Here is a 20,150-nt window from a genome sequence, read left to right as displayed (position 1 = left end):
ATTCCAAACGTCAGCCTATGGTTGCGTAGGACGCGGAGATTCAGTCTGCGGTTTGAAGGATTTTTATGAAAGTCAGAACAGCCAAAGGTCGATGGTTGGCTTGAGTTCTCGGACTCCACGGGTTAATTGCTTTCATTGTAATATGCGGGGGCACATTAAGAGATTTTGCCGTGTTAAATGCTGTGGCAGTTGTAAGAATTATGGTCATCCTTGGCAGTCCTGTCCGTCTCGGAGACAGTATAATGGTAGGCCTGCATTTCAGTTTTAGTAGCTCAGATAAGAAAGTTCCTCACGCGAATTTTTCGAGGGGATCTTGTGATCGGTGAGCATTGTCTAAAGGCCGATCAGTTGTAAAGGAAAACTGGATGGGTGTTTCTTGGGAAATAGGACTTCTGGGGGAACCCTCAAGGTCGAAACCAGTTGTCAAACGGTCTGTGCATGGGATAGATGTAAAGGGTTTTATAGACACAGGCGCCTCTATTAATTTGATGAATTATGAGTTGTTCTTAGGAGTTTAGTACCTACGGTGCTAGATATTGTCCACGGTAGGTCTGGCAGTCCGCATTAGGGGATTAGGAAAATGTATCAGAATATACGGGGACAATTCTCTTGGAAAAATATGCTCACGTCAGTCGAAGACTTTGTGAGAAGTTGTTCAGTTTGTAATGCGTGTAAGCCATCAAGGGTCGTTTCTTGTAAACTGGGTTCATTCCCGATTCCTAGCAGACCTTTATCCGGATCCATATGGATCTTTTGAGCAATTTCTGTGAATCTAGTTATGGCCACAGGCACCTGTTGGAGGTTGTTGACGAATTAACTAGGTTCGTAGAGATTTTTCCGTTAAAGCATAAAACAGCGGAAGAGGCGGCAATCCCATTCTTTAACGGGTATATTTGCCGTTATGGAGTTCCTGAGTTCTGATTTCAGATAATGGTAGAGAATTTGTGAATAAGACATTAGACTGTCTTGTGGATGTAATGGGCATTCGGAAGGTCACTATTATTCCCTATAGACCAGAAGCTAATGGGCTGTGTGAACGGGCAAATAGGAAGATCATTTGAAGCTCTTCGAATGACCGTAGGGGGGAGTGATGTAAATTGGGATCGATATATTCCACAGGTGCAGCATAGTATAAATACAATGGTTAGTAGTGCCACTGGAATGTTTCCCAATGAGGCGCTGCTGTTTGGTTACCCAGCAAGGAGTGCGTTCGATTTGTTGCCTATTCCATCGGGTGATGAAATGATCAGGGCGCTTGTTTCCATGGCTAAAGAGAGATATGCCCGTCTTGCTAAGAATCTTGAAATTAAAACTCAGGACATGGTAGATAGGAGCAATGCAAAGCCAGATAGAGTTAAAGTTGCTGTAGGAGATAGGGTTTTTGTGAAAATAAATGTCAGGAATCAGTTGAACTATAAGCTAGGTCCTAAATCTGAAGGTCCTTTTCGAGTTGTGGAAGTAAAGGAGGGGAATAGATTTGTTGTTCTAGAGGAGAATGCGGGTGTGTCTCGTTTGACACATATCTAAAATTAAAAAAGACAGGTTAACGGGAATCTTAGGGGTAATTCCTGGGTTGTACTGTGGGTATGATCATTGTTTTCTCTTTTTTTTCTCTCTTTGTTTTTTTAATGGGTTTTAAATGGGAGTAACTTGTAGTTTTTTAACTGGGGAAGACGCTGGTCCATAGAGTTATACAAATCTTTAATTATCCAAGTTTAGTTTTTGCTCTTATGTGTTGCAATACTTAGTTAAAATTAAGTGCAGAATACCATAGGGTTTTATAGATATATGAATTTCTTTTTGTTTGTTTATTTTTTTTCTCTTTCCCATTTCGAGATCGGGTATCTTACAGGTTCTTTCTTTTGTTTTTTACGCCGAGGTCTCGTATTCACATGACTTTATGTAAGAATATTATGATGTGTAGTAGTCGTCTGACGCAATATCTTTGGCTATAGAGTTACAGAATAAAGTTTTCTCACTTAGGAATTTTTGTTGTTGTTGGGGGGGGGGGTGGTAATTAGTATACTGGACGGGATTTGTCCGATCTGTTACGGGTTTGGGTAAATCAGTTAGGGTTTAGGATAGGATTAGGAAGACTTTAATATGACTTCCATATTTAGATTTTTCAGTTCTCTTCTAGGAGTAAGAGGGCTGTGCCACTGGTAATTGTAGTTGTTATTATCATAGGAGCAATTGCTGGTATATCAATTGCTATTTTGCTGAGAATTGAGCAGGTATCGACAGTATTTGCTAACCAGGGTAAAACTTTGATGACTTTACGAGATATTTTACCTCTCAGATGTTTAGAATTGCCATTAATGAATTCGGTATATTGGTAGGGTTCTCATGTAATTTTTACTGGGAAGAATTTGGATGGGTAGTATCTTGAAGTTAGTGTACCTGGCAGAGGGTTGATTGTGGAAATTCCAGTTAACAACTTGGATTTGTTTCACAGTTTTATCATATGGCCTTATCCCTAGTAGTTTTAATGGTTCAGTAACAGTATGGCATAGTGAGTAGACTGGGTACCTTTTGGGTTGACTGTTGACATGACCAACTTATGTTATACACCACTTCCTCGCAGCAGAGCCTTATGAATGACTTCTATGGGCCTCAACTGATAGAAGTTAAATGTGGGCGCCGTCTACAGAACACCTGCAGGTTTCTACGTCTGCGTCTTCATGAGAGGATCCAGGGTTTTTGGAGAGATGTCGGGCAGGACGTCTACAAATCGCCGTCGTTGCTGGGAGGCATCTGCGTGGTGCAAAGGATTCATGGACGCCGCATTCAGCATGGGCTTGCTCAGTCGCAGGCCGTTCAGCGTAGTTGGATCACCAGAAATTCAAGATGTGAAGAGAAGCATGGGCTTGTACAGTTGCAAGCCATCCAGAATATTTAGACCATCAAGAATGCATGATTTCAATTGATGCATTCTATAATGAACAGTTATTGGAATAACAATCACGCATACGAGACGTATAATTTTCGTAGCTAGTGCATATCTTTTGCTCTGACTTTGGAGCTGGCCCTTACTGAACTTTCAATTGGACAGTTATCGTACCTGGGAGGGGACGCCCAGTGGCAGGTGGTCAGAGATCCTATTAAGTCTTGGTTGACTTTGGACAGCAGTGGAGAACTATGTGCTGGCCTGTCAGTGTACTTCTGCTGCAGATGCATTTGTGTCAACGTTGCAGGTTTGCAGAGTTGGATACGGAGAACTATTTGATCATGATTTAAGTTCATGGAGACCGCGTGATCGAACATTGACCCGAGGTCGTCACATTTCCTGAAGAAATGATTGTGTGAGTGCGTATGTGTGTTGCACTTGTGGATGGTATATGAACAGGGGAACAGATGGTATTTTGGTCAGTGGTGAAGTGTCGGAAGATCGCCACTGGAAAATCTGTTATTTGTCGCCACAGAAAGTGAGTACCAAGATTCATGAACACTTATATCTTTTCCAGACATTTTTGTGGAAACACCTAACAATGCTGCAGTGAAACCCCGCTGTGTCTCCCTTATGCATTTTCCTGTTCTGTGTCTCCAGTGTTCATTTTTCTGTTTTGAATAGGAATGACATTTAACACCATTTCAGGTTTTAATATATGATATGCTTCTTTCAACAGGAATTCTGGGTTCGTCTTGAGAGGAGGAATATTTTGGAAGTGGTGTTTATTCTTTACATACTATTGGCAACAATAATTATTGTGGTCTAGAATAACTATGACCTTATTACTTTATTTGGTGACCAGAGTGTTAGTCACTAGTATTAGCTGGTTTAGAATTGATAACCTGAATATCTGTGAATCAGAATTTCCTCTAGTGATGTTTTCCATTTGTAGGGGGTGGAATTCACTCCATTTCATGATCGTAGCTTTTGCTGAATCACTTTCGTTAAATCTGCAAATAAAGTCTAGTTTTGTACGTCAGTGTTTAATTCCAGTAGGCATTTGTTTTAAGATAGATACAGTGGGAGAAGTCGACGAGGGAGAAGAGATTTGCTGACCCAGGATGAGCCATCGCTACCAGAGCGTCTTAGGAAAGTAAGATGACTGATTCTGTTCTTAAAACAGATACAGCAATAAAAGATGACCCTATTTGACCTGGGGATAGGGCCATTTAACATATATATATATATATATATATATATATATATATATATATATATGTGTGTGTGTGTGTGTGTGTGTGTGTGTGTGTGTAACAGGCATCGTGGGTATCGAGAGTGTGCATGACTTTTGACGACACTTGGCAGTGATCAGAAAGACATTTGAATGACATTTCCATCAATTAGAGAGATGCTGATGATTACTGACATTCGAGACTGTAACAGAGACCCTGGGAGAGAGAGCGATCTCGCGACGAGTGTGCAGTTAGTTTATGGCAGTGATTTAAGAAACACTTAGTTTAATGGCAGTGATTCCAGAAATGCTTAGCTAAGAGCAGTGATTAGAGAAATGCTTAGACGATATTACTGGCCCTCCAGTAGCTGTATCCTTCAAACAACATTAGGCAGTGATTCAAGAAATGCTTAGTTAACATTACTGACCTGAGAGAAGTGATGCCCGATGTCCGCAAAATGAAGGGTATATATATATATATATATATATATATATATATATATATATATATATATATATATATATATATATATATATATATATATATATATATATATATATATATATATATATATATATATATATATATATATATATATATATACATACACACAGGGTGTTTCAGAAATTAGAGCCTCCTCCCCTCTACAGCATAAACTAAAATTGATATGGAAAAAACAAAAGTAATTCAGAACAGGTATTTATTTAAGTTTCTCTCTGAGTTTTTAATATTTTGTGTGGCCTCCATCTGCCTGTACCACAGCCTGCATTCTTGAGGGGTATGACTTCAGCAAATCGCAAAACAGCTGAGACTCAAACTCAATTTCCCTGAGCACTTCGGTCACCTCTCTTCGCAGGTCGTAGTTCACTGTGACCGCTTCAGCACGATCCTTCAAGATACTACCAATGTTTTCACACACATTACGGTCAGGGGAGCTACCTGGAAATTCACTTGACAAGAAGAAATCGATACCACTGTTTCGAAGTAACTCCTGTGTCTGAAGAGCCTTGAAACATGGTGCCTTATCATGCATAAATGTGACTTCTTCAACAGATAACAGATTTTCAGGATCTTTGAGGAAAGGAAATACTCCACCAGTAAGCACAGTTTCTCTGAAGTATTCGCCATTCCATGGCTGTCCTTTTTCTTTGATGATCCACATTAACCGTTTGGCTGTGAAACAGAAAAATTCCCAAACATTCAGGAAATTTCACAACTTGGCGATAGCGCACGTCATCGCTGATATCATCCATCTTTGAGCCCAAATGATGTCATTTTTATGATTTGGCTTCTTGACTGTGTAAATGAAGAATTCATCTGATGCGGCAACATGGAGAAAGTCAGCTTCATCCCAGTCTTTAAGAAATGAACCACAAAACCATGCACGGTCTTCTCTCTGTCGCTGAGTGATGTTGGGCTTGCTGATAACATGAAATGGCTTGATACCAGATTTTTTTCAACTCACGATGTACAGCACCATAACTTCTCTTCTTTCCCCTTTTTGTTTCTACTTCAAGCGCCAAGCGTAAAGACTTTCTTGGTCTACCCACTGCCTCAGCTATGATGTCTTTTGACTCCTGAGAAAGGACTTCAGGCCTTCCAAGATTCTCACTCTTTTCGCGATGACAGTCATATGGATTTTTGTTCCAGTTTCTTTTAACAAAGGATTCATCTCTTTTAATGTATTTAGCTATCCAGGAACGTAAAATGAAGGATGCGCCAGCATCCCTGGCCTCACTGAAGGTTATAGCCCGGATTCGGTCAATCCATCTGATTTCCTCCAAGTCGTTAGCCATGGCTGTTATCTAACTCCGTCACTCAGTCTGAAAATACAAGAAATGTAAAATGAAAAATAGCTTAATAGGAATTTAAAATAATGTACTTGGAGATAGTCTATAGCAGAAAACTTCATAACTTTCCATTTGTTCTGTGGAGGGAGGGGGGGCTCTAATTTCGAAACACCCGGTATGTATGTATATATATATATATATATATATATATATATATATATATATATATATATATATATATATACATATACATATGTGTGTGTGTACATATATGTGTATATATATACATAAATATATATATACATATTTATATATATATATATATATATATATATATATATATATATATATATATATATATATATATATATATATATATATATATATATACTACTATATATATGTGTGTGTGTGTGTGGAACTAACGAATGCATGAGCACATATTTCACAGAAATAAATTTTTGTCTCACATTGGAATCGAACCCCAGTCTCTCAAATGGAAGATCAGGGGCTACCAATTGGCCCACACAGGTCAAAAAGTAAGTTAAAACCTTTGTACTTCTATACCTGAAGTTTTTCGTGGGCAGACTGCTGCCTAACATAACATCGAATTTTACCTAACTTCTTGACCAACCAATGAGTCAATTGCTAGCATTTCATTCAGATTACCCCTTCAGTGTGACTATGACGAGACGAATGAACACATGGGCATGTTTTTCACAGAAATACATAGGTTCCAACTTCTTTTATGACCTGTGTGGGTCATTTGGTAACACCATGGCCTTTCATTTGAGAGACTGGGGTTCGATCTAAATATGAGTCAGAAAATTATATATATATATATATATATATATATATATTATATATATATATATATATATATATATATATATATATATATATATATATATATATATATATATATATATATATTGTAACGGACCCCAATTTGACCAGGGCAAAATTCTTATATTCCACTGTCAAACCAGGATGCCAAGCAGTGAAGTGTACCTAACCTTGGTGACAAAGGCTAAAAAAATGGTGACCTGCAGTACACCACAACAGCTTACATATTTAAAAAAGTATATCACCAAAAAAAATATAATATATCTGTTTCAGTCCTTTATGTATAATTATTACTCTCAGAACAACACTGCACACTGCTCCACTTTTCAAATCGTGAATAAACTTTTTACAACTTGCCACTATTAAAATAATAAGAAATAATGAATAACACCAAAATGCAAATACACGAATAATAATAATAATAATATGATCACTGACAAAATAGTTATGTGCACAATAAGAGCTGAAACTCCTCTCCCCTACAGGAAGAGGAAGGAAAACAAGGTAATTTCAATGAGAGTGAGAGAACAGGGATTTTAAAGTAGAAACTTAGAGGTATTTACAAATATACATATGCAGTGAGTTTTGCATACACTAGATGGCGGGCTGTCACATTTTATATATATATATATATATATATATATATATATATATATATATATATATATATATATATATATATATATATATATATATATATATACATATATATAAAAGTGAATGTTTGTATGTTTGTCTGCTATAGAGATCCAAACCACTTGACAGACCCAGACAAAATTTGGCATGCCTCCCCTATGTGACCCCAAATTGAACAAAATTTTCATTTTTACCAATTCCATCAGGTTTTCCTTTGAGTGCTTTATGGGTCAATGGTCACTTTTAGCCTGATCGCTCCAAGTTTTCTTCCAGGCGCTGTCATTAATTTGTTTGTTTCTTCTTCCTTTTTACCTTTGGAATTTGCTATAGCAACTGCTTCATGACATTACGGAGGCGTATTTCGTTGTAAAGTCGGTTTAATGAGGTTTGAAATTAATTATCAGGTACTTTGGCAACACTGCCACCACACACACCAACAGTACCAACATTGTGCAACCACCTCCACCAAACTCTCTCTCTCTCTTTCAAGGCGTCGCTCCAACAATTTGAAGCGAAATCTATCTATGAAGTTTTAACTATTGCCAGTAAATTCATTTATAAATTTCCTTTATGAATAGGGTTAAACATTAAGTCATACTAGAAAAAAACAAGAATATTTGCCACTGCAAGTCAATCATTCTTATTTTCTCTCTCTCTCTCTCTCTCTCTCTCTCTCTCATCATTTTAATCAGATAAGTGTCAGGCTATATGTATATATGTGTATATCATGTTTATTTAAAGCAATGAATTCAAGACAGAATTGTTAATCACAGGAAAGAGAGGCATTTTCAATGATAACAGACATACGACAAAATAATTAAAAGGAGATGTAGGAAAATTTTTCTGAGTTCTTCAAAGTTTTCTTGGGCAGTGACGGATTGGACCCCAGAAAGTTTATAATTAAACCCCTGTCCCCATTACAGACATCAAACACAGACAAATTGAATGAAACTTCTTTTTTACCAATCCTGTCAGGTTTTTCCTTCAGGTGCTTTATGGGTTAATGGTCACTTTTCGCCTGAGCTCTCCCGGTTTCCTCAAGGCACTGTCAGACATATGATTAACCTGCAACAATAAATCCCCTATAACATCAAATTTTGATCAGAATTTATGTGAATTTTTATCATAATTTATGATAATTATTAATATAATTGTTTATTACCTCGATGAAATCAACATTGAAAACCTATATACAATTTTGATAATGGGCCTACACTTCCCTCAGAGACATGAGAGGAAACTATAACGCGTTCGTTAACATGCACAGGAAACTGAAAACAGTTGCAGCTCTCTTTACGGTGTCTAAAATTACCATCGTGATAATAATTTAATATTTATTCAGCCAACGGGCACTGTATCTTAATAACTTATGGATATACTGAAGCTATTTGTCAAGCTGACAGCCTACCATCTTGGTTTTATGTGATAACGATCGCATGCCAGTCTTGAAAACGGGGTGATAATCAGGCGACTGAATGGTCCCTGGTCAGCTGAAGTTGTGAGAGGGTGCAAAAGAGAGAGCAGGTAGACATTGACTGCTAGTTTATTAAGGGAGCAGGCCGCTTATAAAGCAGCATGCAGACGTCAGTACAAAGGCATACAAGGACATACAGGTGACCCAAGGTCAATTGTTCTCAATATGAAACAGGACAGGTAAATACAGATAACGTGACAAATAAACTTAACAGATTAGACACAATAATGCTCTGACACATGTACAATACAAAAGGGCACAAATGAGTAAGTAATAAATGCACATTTACATAAATAAAACATGGCTAGGTACCCCGACCTAAGGTCACGGAAAAAGGCACCGTAGAAAACGGGAGGTTCACTAGAGAAAACCCATTGAGCGGGGACTTTACAAAGTTATGCAAATGCCCAAGCCACACTTCTAGACCTACTGACATGTCTTTTATCAGTAGTGGTTGTCTTTTCGTTATTGTTGTGAAATCATACTGTTATATTCTGATCTGACTGAGAGTGAGAGAGAGAGAGAGAGAGAGAGAGAGAGAGAGAGAGAGAGAGAGAGAGAGAGAGAGAGAGAGAGAGAGAGAGAGAGAGAGAGGAAGTCTAGGGTTAGTACAGGCTTTTGCTGATGCGGAGGCAGTTAGTTCCTGTGTGATATTTGCATTTAAATATGACTTGATACGATCACTGCTGCGGCATTCTTATGTTCATGGAGGGTATATACTGTACAATTCATCAAAGGGTCCTGTTGTGAAAATTCAATCACAGAACACTGTTTCTTGCTGATGTTATTAGCTATAGGATTGCGAAGGATGAAGAGAACGTCTGCAACCTAGGGAAGGCTTTATGAGACAACAGTTTTTAAAATGTTGACTTATAAGTACTTTATTTACACAATTATTTACATAGAAATACCCATCACTAATAAATGCATGAATAATGGAATTCCCCCAGCTAAATTATATCTCAAATATCAAACGAATCACACTGCACACATGAAGCCGACACAGGCTTCGTTAAGCCATTCAAAATGTTAATTACCTTGATATTTACTACCGGTTTGAAATAATTTAGAAACTAAACCTCGGTAGATGCATTTACAAAATTCAATTACTTATCCTACCTTAATTGCTGTACCATAGGTCGGGTGATATTAACAAAGAACCTCTCAGTCTTTACTATTTACAAGTTACCCCTATGATGCACTGGATCGGAAAGTCAGTCATCTGAGCCTGCTCCCACTCTTTATAGTCGTTCGAGGAGGGCGGGAAAGGTGCTCCAGCTGTGTCAATTTATTTATTAGAATGCCTTATCCAACAAGGCTCAAATTTCACATACTTACAGATTACTGATGACGTTACTTAGGAAAAATGAGATCCACCCTCACAGGTGCTCAGTTAATTAATATTCAATGATGCGTAATTGCGACTTTCCCGCCAACTAGACACGTCCCGATCGCGCATTAGCGTAGGAACTGTCTTATTTTTCTCAAAAATTAATAATCTCTTGTAGGGGGTTTAATTTAGAATGCTTGTCTCAATTTTCTTAATTTTGTTTATCCCCTTGGATTATAACTTTCCATCTGAATTATTACTGGGTGTTGTTACCGAGTCTGACTATTTCTGTTCATTGTGGAAGTCTGTACGACACTGTCACCTTTTCCCAACCTTTTCACCAGGTTGATCAGCTAGTATATATATATATATATATATATATATATATATATATATATATATATATATATATATATATATATATATATATAAAAAGGGTTCTCAACCTTTTAATCTTATGTACCCCTTGAAGTCTTTCAGTACTGATCATGTACCCCTTACCAACAATGCAGCATCAGGAAGGGTAAAAAGAAATAAGGGTTTTTTACTTAGTTTATTAAGCTTAAATTGTGTTATTATGTGGAGCAGACAAAATTTTCAATTAATGAGGTAGTGTTGATAGGAACTAGTACTTCACAGGGAAACACTGTGTGACTGGCTGCTAGCATGCAACATTTACTAAAACAGAACTGTATCAGACAGTTTTCGATCATTGTAGCAGTGAACTAGTGTTGCTTGAAGCTAGTTACAACTTGTAACTAGTAACAGTGATAGGTAAGTCACTGTGTGTGTGAACAGCATATAAAATAATAAAATAGAACTAAATCAGACACATTTTCACAATAACTGTGACTGTGAGGTAGTGGTGCTATACACAACTTATAACTAGTTACTCATGGGGAAATTACTGTGTGGGTGACCAGCGTCACTAGCATGAAAAAAATAAAAGAATAGTATTAAGAAGGCATTGTGTTCCAATGACTGCAAACTAATGCTGATTGTTAAGCCTCACAACTAGTTATTAGTAACTAGTTACTCACTCATAGGGAAGTTAGTGTGTCTGACTGCATTAAAATACAAGTATATACTAATTCAGTGAGAGGGTTATGCCTGTTTCTTTGCTACCAACAAGTCAATCCTTGGCACAGTCTTTTGAGAGAGCCACTCTTATGTGGCCTTTGACTGCGAGACGTGAACGTAACTTGTTGTTAATCAAGCACAGTGCTGAGAATCCCTGCTCACAGCCGTATGTAGAGGGAAACATCAGGAGGTTCCGTACACACTTCTTTGCTAAAGCTGAATAAGAACTTGCCATTCTTAATCACAATATGGTCAATGACAAACTATCGAAAGAATCAATCTTTTACAGTTGAGTAATTGGCAAAGCACATGTAGGCCACTTTCTACAAACAGGTTTGCAGTTATTCAAAACCGAAATATTTTGAGAAACTTGTCATGTAAGCAAAAATTACTCTCACGCACCCCTGGGGGTACGCTGTACTAGGGTTGAGAACCCTGATATATATATATATATATATATATATATATATATATATATATATATATATATATATATATATATATATATTTATGTATGTATGTATATATACTTATATATATATATAATATATATATATATATATATATATATATATATATATATATATATATATATATGGATGTATGTATGTATGTATATATACTAGCTGCACAACCTGGCAATGCCTGGGAAAACTCTGAAGGACTCAGAAAAATTTTGCTACATCTCCTTTGAATTGTTATGTCATGTAAAGCATGTGTGCTATCAATGAAAATGCTTTTCTTTCCTGTGATTAATAATTCTGTCTTGAATTCATTAAAGAAGACTCTCTAATATATATATATATATATATATATATATATATATATATATATATATATATATATATATATATATATATATATTATATATATATATATATATATATATATATATATATATATATATATATATATATATATATATATATATGAAGGCATTCTAGACTGGTTGTAGAGAACGCCTTCATAACTTGCGCCAACAACACAACGGCAGGGAACAACGGAAACGGCTTTAAAGACAGCATATCTAGAGAAATCGTATACTCCACAGTAGCAAGGAAACGAAGGAAAAACGCAAGAGAACGCACGGAAAACGGACACCTGGAAGAAGAAGGGAGCAGAGAAAGACCAAGATCATGAGGGGGTGGGGGTCACACAGGAGGAGCTAGGCGATTATAGGATTAAAAGTACCCAGCACACAGATATAAATACAGCTGGACTACGCGTCTGCTCATTGTACGGATACTTGATAATGTGGACTGTTTGTCCAAGAAAGCTTGTAACTTTTTCTGAATAAATACTCCATTAGATACCATCCAGTTTGAATGAGGTCCTCTTAGTAATTCTACTAATGCACAGAACAATTGTGTATGTGATAAAGTTAATATATATATATATATATATATATATATATATATATATGTATATGTATATACTGTATATATATATATATATATAATATATTATATATACAGTATATATATATATATATATATATATATATATATATATATATATATATATATATACAGTATATGTGTGTGTGTATGTATGTTTGTGTATATAACTGAGTCACGAAAACTTGGAACCTGATGACTATATAAATAAAACTGATAAGTCGAATAGTATTGTAATTTTAGATCAAGCTGACTACATATCACGTATGCAAGCCCTACTGGATGATGAAACGATTTACAAAAAACTAACAAAAACTCCCCTTGATCAAGTCATAAAAAATTTCAGTAGCACAGTGAAAAAAATCCTTACAGATAAAAAAGAACTAATAGGTCAGTCGTCAGTAAAATTTCCCTCATTACCTTACTTGTACGGATTGGTAAAAACGCACAAAGAAAATAACCCTATGCGGCCTATTATCAGCACTGTTGGCTCAATATCGTATAAACTTTCGAAATATATTACCAAGCTCTTTTCCCCGTTACTTGGAACTATCTCCGATTCTCACTTATATAATTCTCTAGATTAGGCAGATAAATTAAACAAAATAGCTTTTTGCCCCACTGATTGATTAGTTAGTTTTGAAGTTTGTTCTCTTTTTACCAAATTCCCTATAGATTCTATTTTGGAGTATCTTAGTAGTGAACTAACCTATCATGAATTACCTCTACCTGTAAGTCATATTATTTCACTCACTAGGTTGCGCAGTTGTGATTGTAACTTTATATTCAATGGTGAATTTTACCAACAAATATTTGGTATGGCACTGGGCAACCCTTTATCCCCACTCCTCTCAAACTTGTATATGGAATTCTTTGAAAAACGATATTTACCTAATATCATTTATACTCCTTTAAAGTGGTATAGGTATGTTGACGATATCTTAGCTGTTTTGACTGCTGGTATTGATGTAAATGATTTACTCTCTAATTTGAATAACCAGGTATCATCCATTAAATTTACTTTAGAATTAGAAAAAGACAATTGCCTCCGTTTCTTAGATGTTTTAATACACAGAGAACCATTGCAATACAAATTCAGTATTTATAGGAAACCAACCAACAACTTAACTTCTGTCCATTTTTATTCAGGCGTTCGTTTCACTACTTTTCGTATGTTGACGGACTCTTTATCTATCGTTCGATTAGTCACTTATAACACATAATGAGTCCCGACATATTGGCGCCCGACTGGCTGCCCATAATATGTTTTCCGGTGGGGACAAGGCCTCCAATAATGGACTTGTGAAAAACGATGATTTAGCCGTTTGCCGCTCCAGCGACAAAACACCCATTATAATTCCAGAGCCACGCCATGGTTACACACATGCATATATAATAAAGTTTTCTACGTCTGTCAGTTCTTCATTAGGGGGTGGGTAGAGCTTTCTGCTGGCACGCTGTTGGCCCAGCGTTCGACTCTCCGAGCAGCCAATGAAGAATTAGAGGAATTTATTTCTGGTGATAGAAATTCATTTCTCGTCATAATGTGGTTCGGATTCCACAATAAGCTGTAGGTCCCGTTGCTAGGTAACCAGTTGGTTCTTAGCCACGTAAAAATAAATCTAATCCTTCGGGCCAGCTCTAGGAGAGCTTTTAATCAGCTCAGTGGTCTGGTTAAACTAAGATATACTTAACTTTCTTTCTCTATGTCTGTTACATATATAAACAAATAAATATATATAAATATATATAAATATATATACATACATACATATATAAAGTATATATATGTATATATACACACATATATACATATACATATATACAGTATATGTGTGTGCGTGTGCATGTGTGTACATATATAAATAAAGATAAGCCTTAAGCTCTAGTCTGTTCAGTGTTATCACTGATAACTATTTTTTTATTCTTACGATTTCTAAGGAGGATAACATCACATCACATGAGAAGCACAACAGACCTGATTAAGAGATAGCGTCGATAAGAATGCCTTTGTCCACAGCTTCTGCAAACAAGTGTCTCGTCTGCCTACGGATTTAGCACTGCCTTTTCACTCGCTCAGTCAAGAGAGCAGTTGTCGTCTGTAAAGAAAAGGTTACCGAGCACATTCGCAATTTATGAGAGCAAATTGAAGCTGTTACTCACTTTTACTTTAGTGACTGTCGCGCTGAGCTGACAGCATCTCGTTATGGAATCCTAATGATACAATATCCCTTTTCTGTTTTAAATTTGTTTCCGTCTAACCTTGAGTGATAACATTGCTGCTCGTCGGCCGTTCATTGACAGGAGTCGATGTACTTCCTATGATACTATCCGAAACTGTTATCTTAGCTTTTGCTGGGGATAATGCTGGGCCTTCGCCAGCTCTCCCTTTTTATCCTCGCTTGTCCCCCCCAAATTCCCATCTGGTAAATCACTCTTATAGACAATCCTACCCATTTAGGCAGGTAGACGTGCGCAAATTAAATGATTTTACTAAAATTGATCTTCTCAATTGTGCTCATATATTAAAGATATCGATCTCCCAAATTAAAAAAAAAAGAAACTTTGTATTAACTTTCACACATTTTTAGATGGCTCAAGATTCAAGAAGCAGGCTTTAGCAGTACGATAAGCCAAAGGAATGGAATAAATTGTATTTTTTTAACTATTTCAGCAGATTCACTGGCCTTTGATCTCAACGGCTTTGAACGAGATGAAGAGTGTTGCATAAAGCATCAGCTCTAAATCCATTATCCCATTATACTTCATCACAAGGCCTCCTTATCTGTGTTCACAGAGAGGCTTCCAAAGGCTCTCTTCTGAAGCGCCGTCTAGTTCACCCCCTTTTCATATAATATTTTATATTGATTATGGAACTGATGAATAACTGTAGAATGAATTTAAGAAAATTTAAACTATATGATTCAATGATTAAAACTATTACATATTTATAATGAATGAATGCAAATTTACCACTATTTTATAATCAGTTTATTTGAGTCAAGATCTGAGAACTCATGAGGCACTTTGCAAAAACTCTCTTGAGAGCCTCTGGTGAAGTTTATGAAATATATTAGTTTCTATCCTCTGTGAAATGTATTACTTGAAGATATCCAGACTGACCAAAAATATCTGCTATTTTATATATGAACATGATAAGCGTTCTTTTAACTCTTTTTAGAGAAAGTCTATTAATTGTCAGCTTTCCACGAAAGGTACTGTAAATTGCAAGCGTTCCTTTAACACTCAGTGAAAATGAGGTTGATTTCATAAATAAAGCGCAACTTTCTAATTTCCCAAGATAACTGGCACTTGTTGTTTAATCCTCATTTACCGTAAGTTAGGCTTTGCTTCTAAATTCAGTTTACTTTATCAACCTTTTAAAAGGCTTCATTTTCCAATAAGTAAGTGCCTCCGAGCCAACGGGTATTTTTACAGTGTGTCTTGTGTGGCCCACTGTGGGTATTGCACAAGTTTCGCTGCAGCATCCTTTCATCTCCCGCCTGAACTGCTCTGTGCCTTTAGCGTTTTATCTGTTACATATGGTCTCTTCTTGCTTAGCTGTCTAACGTCTTCAACTGTATCTTGGCCTAATTTTCTCTCTTCTTTGAGAACCGATGCAATCGAGTCACACCTGAAAAAGTCTAGAAAAGCTTCATATCCCGGCTTCCTTCCTAGAGGCTTGCTTCTGCCTGTTCTCGTCGGTCATGAAATGAGTGACGCGGCCACCTGTCACTTTGCCAGTGCATTCTGTTTGTTAGGTTTTCTTGGCGCTTTTCTTCGAGATTCTAATTACCTCTAAAGGTGCTGAAGGGATCAGCAACAAAATGGGTTACATTAGCCTGGACCTGAGGGAACGAAACAAGAAAAATGATACAATTAAAAAGGCTTCTGGCTTTGCTGAAAAGAACAAACGCACTTTTGAAAAAAGAGGAGGGAAAACAGAAAAGCACCACCAGAAAAAGAGGTAAACGTGCCCTTTCTTAAAAATAAAGTTACCGGTTTGGGATCCAAAAATTAGAGGAAAATCTAATTTTTGGTACAAATCCGGGAAAAATGATTCACCTTTGGAACCAAATACGGAAAAACATTTGGAGAGAAATCCAAAGATAGTCCGTAGCCTAATGGGTAGGAGAAATCCTTTGGACGAGTTATGCAACGATTACTGATATGAATATAAAAAACTGTTAATTCAAGGGACTGGCAGGTGTTAATTGATCTCCCTGAGTGGAGGATCAGTTTTTTATTATATAATATTAATTCTTGTAGGTCTTTCTCCTCTAGATAGAGAACGGGATATGCTGTATATCAGGTCCACAATAATATTTAGTGGTGAATTATTGTTGATTTTTTAAAATCTACAATAATTCACCACTGAATACTATTGTTGACCTGATATACATTGATTCTTGTAATACTATATGATAAGGACCCATATTGTGTCGATGAAAGAGAAAGAGAACGTCATCTCTCGGAGCAGAAGTTTTTAAGAGACGAAGTAACTGGAGATTTTGATTCCAGTCTGTCAAATATGAGCTCAAAATATAAAGTTTCACAAACAGAAATATTCGAAACAATAAGGGTCGTGATAAAAGAAACTGAGATGGCTAACATGAAGAAAGAAGCTCGCGATAACGGATCAAAACAACCAATACTTTATAAACAGATGCTTCATTGGGAATTATGAGTTCAACTTCAGCGCGTTCTGGACGCTGGGTCACAATTTTAATTCAAAGCAAAATAGTGATATGAGAATGAGATTTTATACTGTTATTGTCGTTGAGTAATAAATTGTAACTCTTTAAGTAAACAAATATTTTGAAAGATGATCACCACCTCGAAATCATGATCGTATGACTGGGCTTGTATTCAAGAAACCTCAGTGTAAAGTACTTCCGTTTAATATCAAAACAACGTACTGCTGAATTAGAAAAAAAGATACACATCTAAATAGTGAAAGGTCATTAAAAAGTTTTCAAATCTTCAATAAAATGTGATAATATTACTTTGCAAATGGTGGAGTTAACCAGTGTCAGTCTTCTATGTTTCTCTAAGTTATTTCCAAGCACTTATGTTATATTGTGCACAGATGCATTCCCATATTTTGCAGTAGTATAATACGCATTTTCATTTTTTTTCAGGTCATCCAAAATGGAACCAGTTCAAGACTTCAGCCGGTTGCGTGTAACTGATTCGCCACAAGACGGCTCAGCAGCTAAGAACCAAGCCATTCCAGATGGATTATACCCGCAAAGTAAACTTTTCGCTCCATCTGCTCGTCCTAATAGACCACATAGTAATTTTCATAGTAGGGTGACCACTTGTAAATTTGGTTTTGGATCTGCTCTGAGTGCTGGAGCAAACAATCTACCAGTTAATAACACAAGCAACGTCCAGATAACATCAGGATTCACGGATGATTTATCTAATTTTAAGAAGTTACATCCTCCTCCCCAGTATCATGAAGCAGTCGACAACCTGCACAGGTTCAGCCTCAACCCTGAATCAAGTCTTCAAAAGTATGCATCAGAAACCTCTCTCTTATGGTCCCAAACAGGGCAAAATGAAGGTTATGAGGAGACTGAACAAGACTGTCGTCGTGGAAGATCACAGTCTAATGCAGCATACATCAGTTGTCCACTGGACATTCCAACGCGCCATCAAGAAGTTAATGAATGCCTTGATTCCTCTATGAAAACCCCATCTTCATTTTCAGACTTGAACTTAGCATTTCCCCATCAGACAGTACCTGTTACCAGGGCAGCAACTGATTCAAGCTTCTATCAGAAACCCCATTTAGTCCCCAGAAGGTCAAGAAATCACAGAGATGGCTCGCAGGGTCCCAGTGGGAATTCTCTAGCATCTTTTAAGAGCCAAATTCGTTCAAAGAGTCCTAGTCTTGAATGCTTTTTAAATCAAGGTAACCTAGATTTGACATTCCAACAGTCATATAGAACAAAGAGCCCCAGCATTGATTGCATAGGAACACAGAGCAACACTTATGGCAGCAGCGCTTTTGCACCAAAAACCACAAGTACTGATACTCACAGAAACAGAACCTCTCAGGGTACTGAGACTCCTGCCGTTCCAATTCCTAGTTTCTCTCGTAATCTGGACATTCTGCAATCAGGAAACTCACTAACTGTACACAAGGCAAAGCACTTTCGTAGCAAAAGTCCAAGTTTAGATGCTGGCGTTTTCCTTGAGGCTGTAAGAAGTGGCAATTATTTAGAGCCTCAGGCAAGTGGGTTATCTTTTCTACGCCCTTTGGCTAGTCTTACTGTGCCAGAAATCAAGAATGAATCTGATAAAAATCAAGATAATACGTCTTTAATACCTGCTCCAGGGTCACTGGAACGTCGACCAAGTGCTCAGAGTTTGCCAGATCTGTCGGGGCCGGCCCTGGATGATCTGTGCCCAGTCACTGTATTTTCCTCACAATCAACATCTGCAAGACCATTTGAAAATCAAAACTGCAACCCAAAAAGCTTTGCTGCCTCTGGAGGACAAACTGACTTGGGTGACTATCCAACACTTTCCTCTCAGCGCACAAAACCGATTTTCACAACAGGAGAGACTGAAATACGACAGCAACCTCAGCGAGATTTACGATCCTCGTGTGATCAAAGCATTCCAAGTATGACAATCAACAGGTCGTCCCCAACACCTGGCTACAAACACAAGCGAGACAGCAGTGGGCTTAGAGATGAATCATTACTCCCTGGCTTGGACCAGACTATTCCTCCTTTGGATTCTCAGCCTATCCCAGGGAACTCTAACCTCGTCATAAGTCGTCTCAGCCAAAATGCAGGTAGGTGCGGCCGCATTAAATGGTAGTCTGAGATTCCAGGTAAGCATCTCAACTTTTATATTGCTCATCTAGTCCTCCTTGGCTGCAAGGGTGTTTCTTGGTTGTCATAACGATGCTAACTCTTATATTCTCTTGAAAATTTCACTGAATTAAAGTAGAGTTTTCCTGTCACTCTTCATTACGGGAAGGTATTCATGCTAATGCTCGCTTTGCCACCGACAATACATGTCAAAGAGATGCCCTGACTGTCGAGGATGACCGAGGAGGGTATAGTCATTTTGATTAGATATTTCATATGAAAGGAACAACTTTTCATGAAAGGATTAAACACTAAAATTGATTAGGAATGACCCAACGACTTATTATTTCTCTTTGTACTTGCAGACGTTAGTGAAAGTAGTCTTTGCTTTTTCTAAAGAGAAGATAATTTTCTTCCTCTGAAATGAACCATTGGTAATTGCTTCCTTAGTAATCATTTCCTTGGTGAACCGCTGTATTTATTTCAAATGCTCATGACAAAAATGATTGACAAATTACCAAAGAAAACACATGGCGGTCTGATTCATGAGAGGGATTCTATGACATTCAGAAACTTGAGAAGGATGAAAAGCTTCCGAGGTGAGACTGATCATATACTCCTACCCATGTAAAAGCACTCCGGTGT

The 20,150-nt window shown here is 37.1% G+C and overlaps 1 protein-coding gene across 3 annotated transcripts in view; it reads left to right on the top strand.

Moving 5' to 3' along the window:
* Positions 1–20,150, top strand: part of LOC136843713 (uncharacterized) — a 383,396-nt gene that overhangs the window by 109,454 nt on the left and 253,792 nt on the right. For all 3 annotated transcript variants that reach the window (XM_067112307.1, XM_067112305.1, XM_067112306.1), the window contains one exon: positions 17,817–19,486. In XM_067112307.1, the coding sequence (XP_066968408.1) occupies positions 17,827–19,486 (1,660 nt within the window). In that variant the 5' untranslated portion in view covers positions 17,817–17,826. The remainder of the gene's footprint in view (positions 1–17,816; positions 19,487–20,150) is intronic.

The sequence above is a fragment of the Macrobrachium rosenbergii genome, chromosome 12, assembly GCF_040412425.1.
Source record: "Macrobrachium rosenbergii isolate ZJJX-2024 chromosome 12, ASM4041242v1, whole genome shotgun sequence".
In the NCBI taxonomy this organism is placed as follows: Eukaryota; Metazoa; Arthropoda; class Malacostraca; order Decapoda; family Palaemonidae; genus Macrobrachium; species Macrobrachium rosenbergii.
This window is presented reverse-complemented; position numbering and strand designations above follow the sequence as displayed.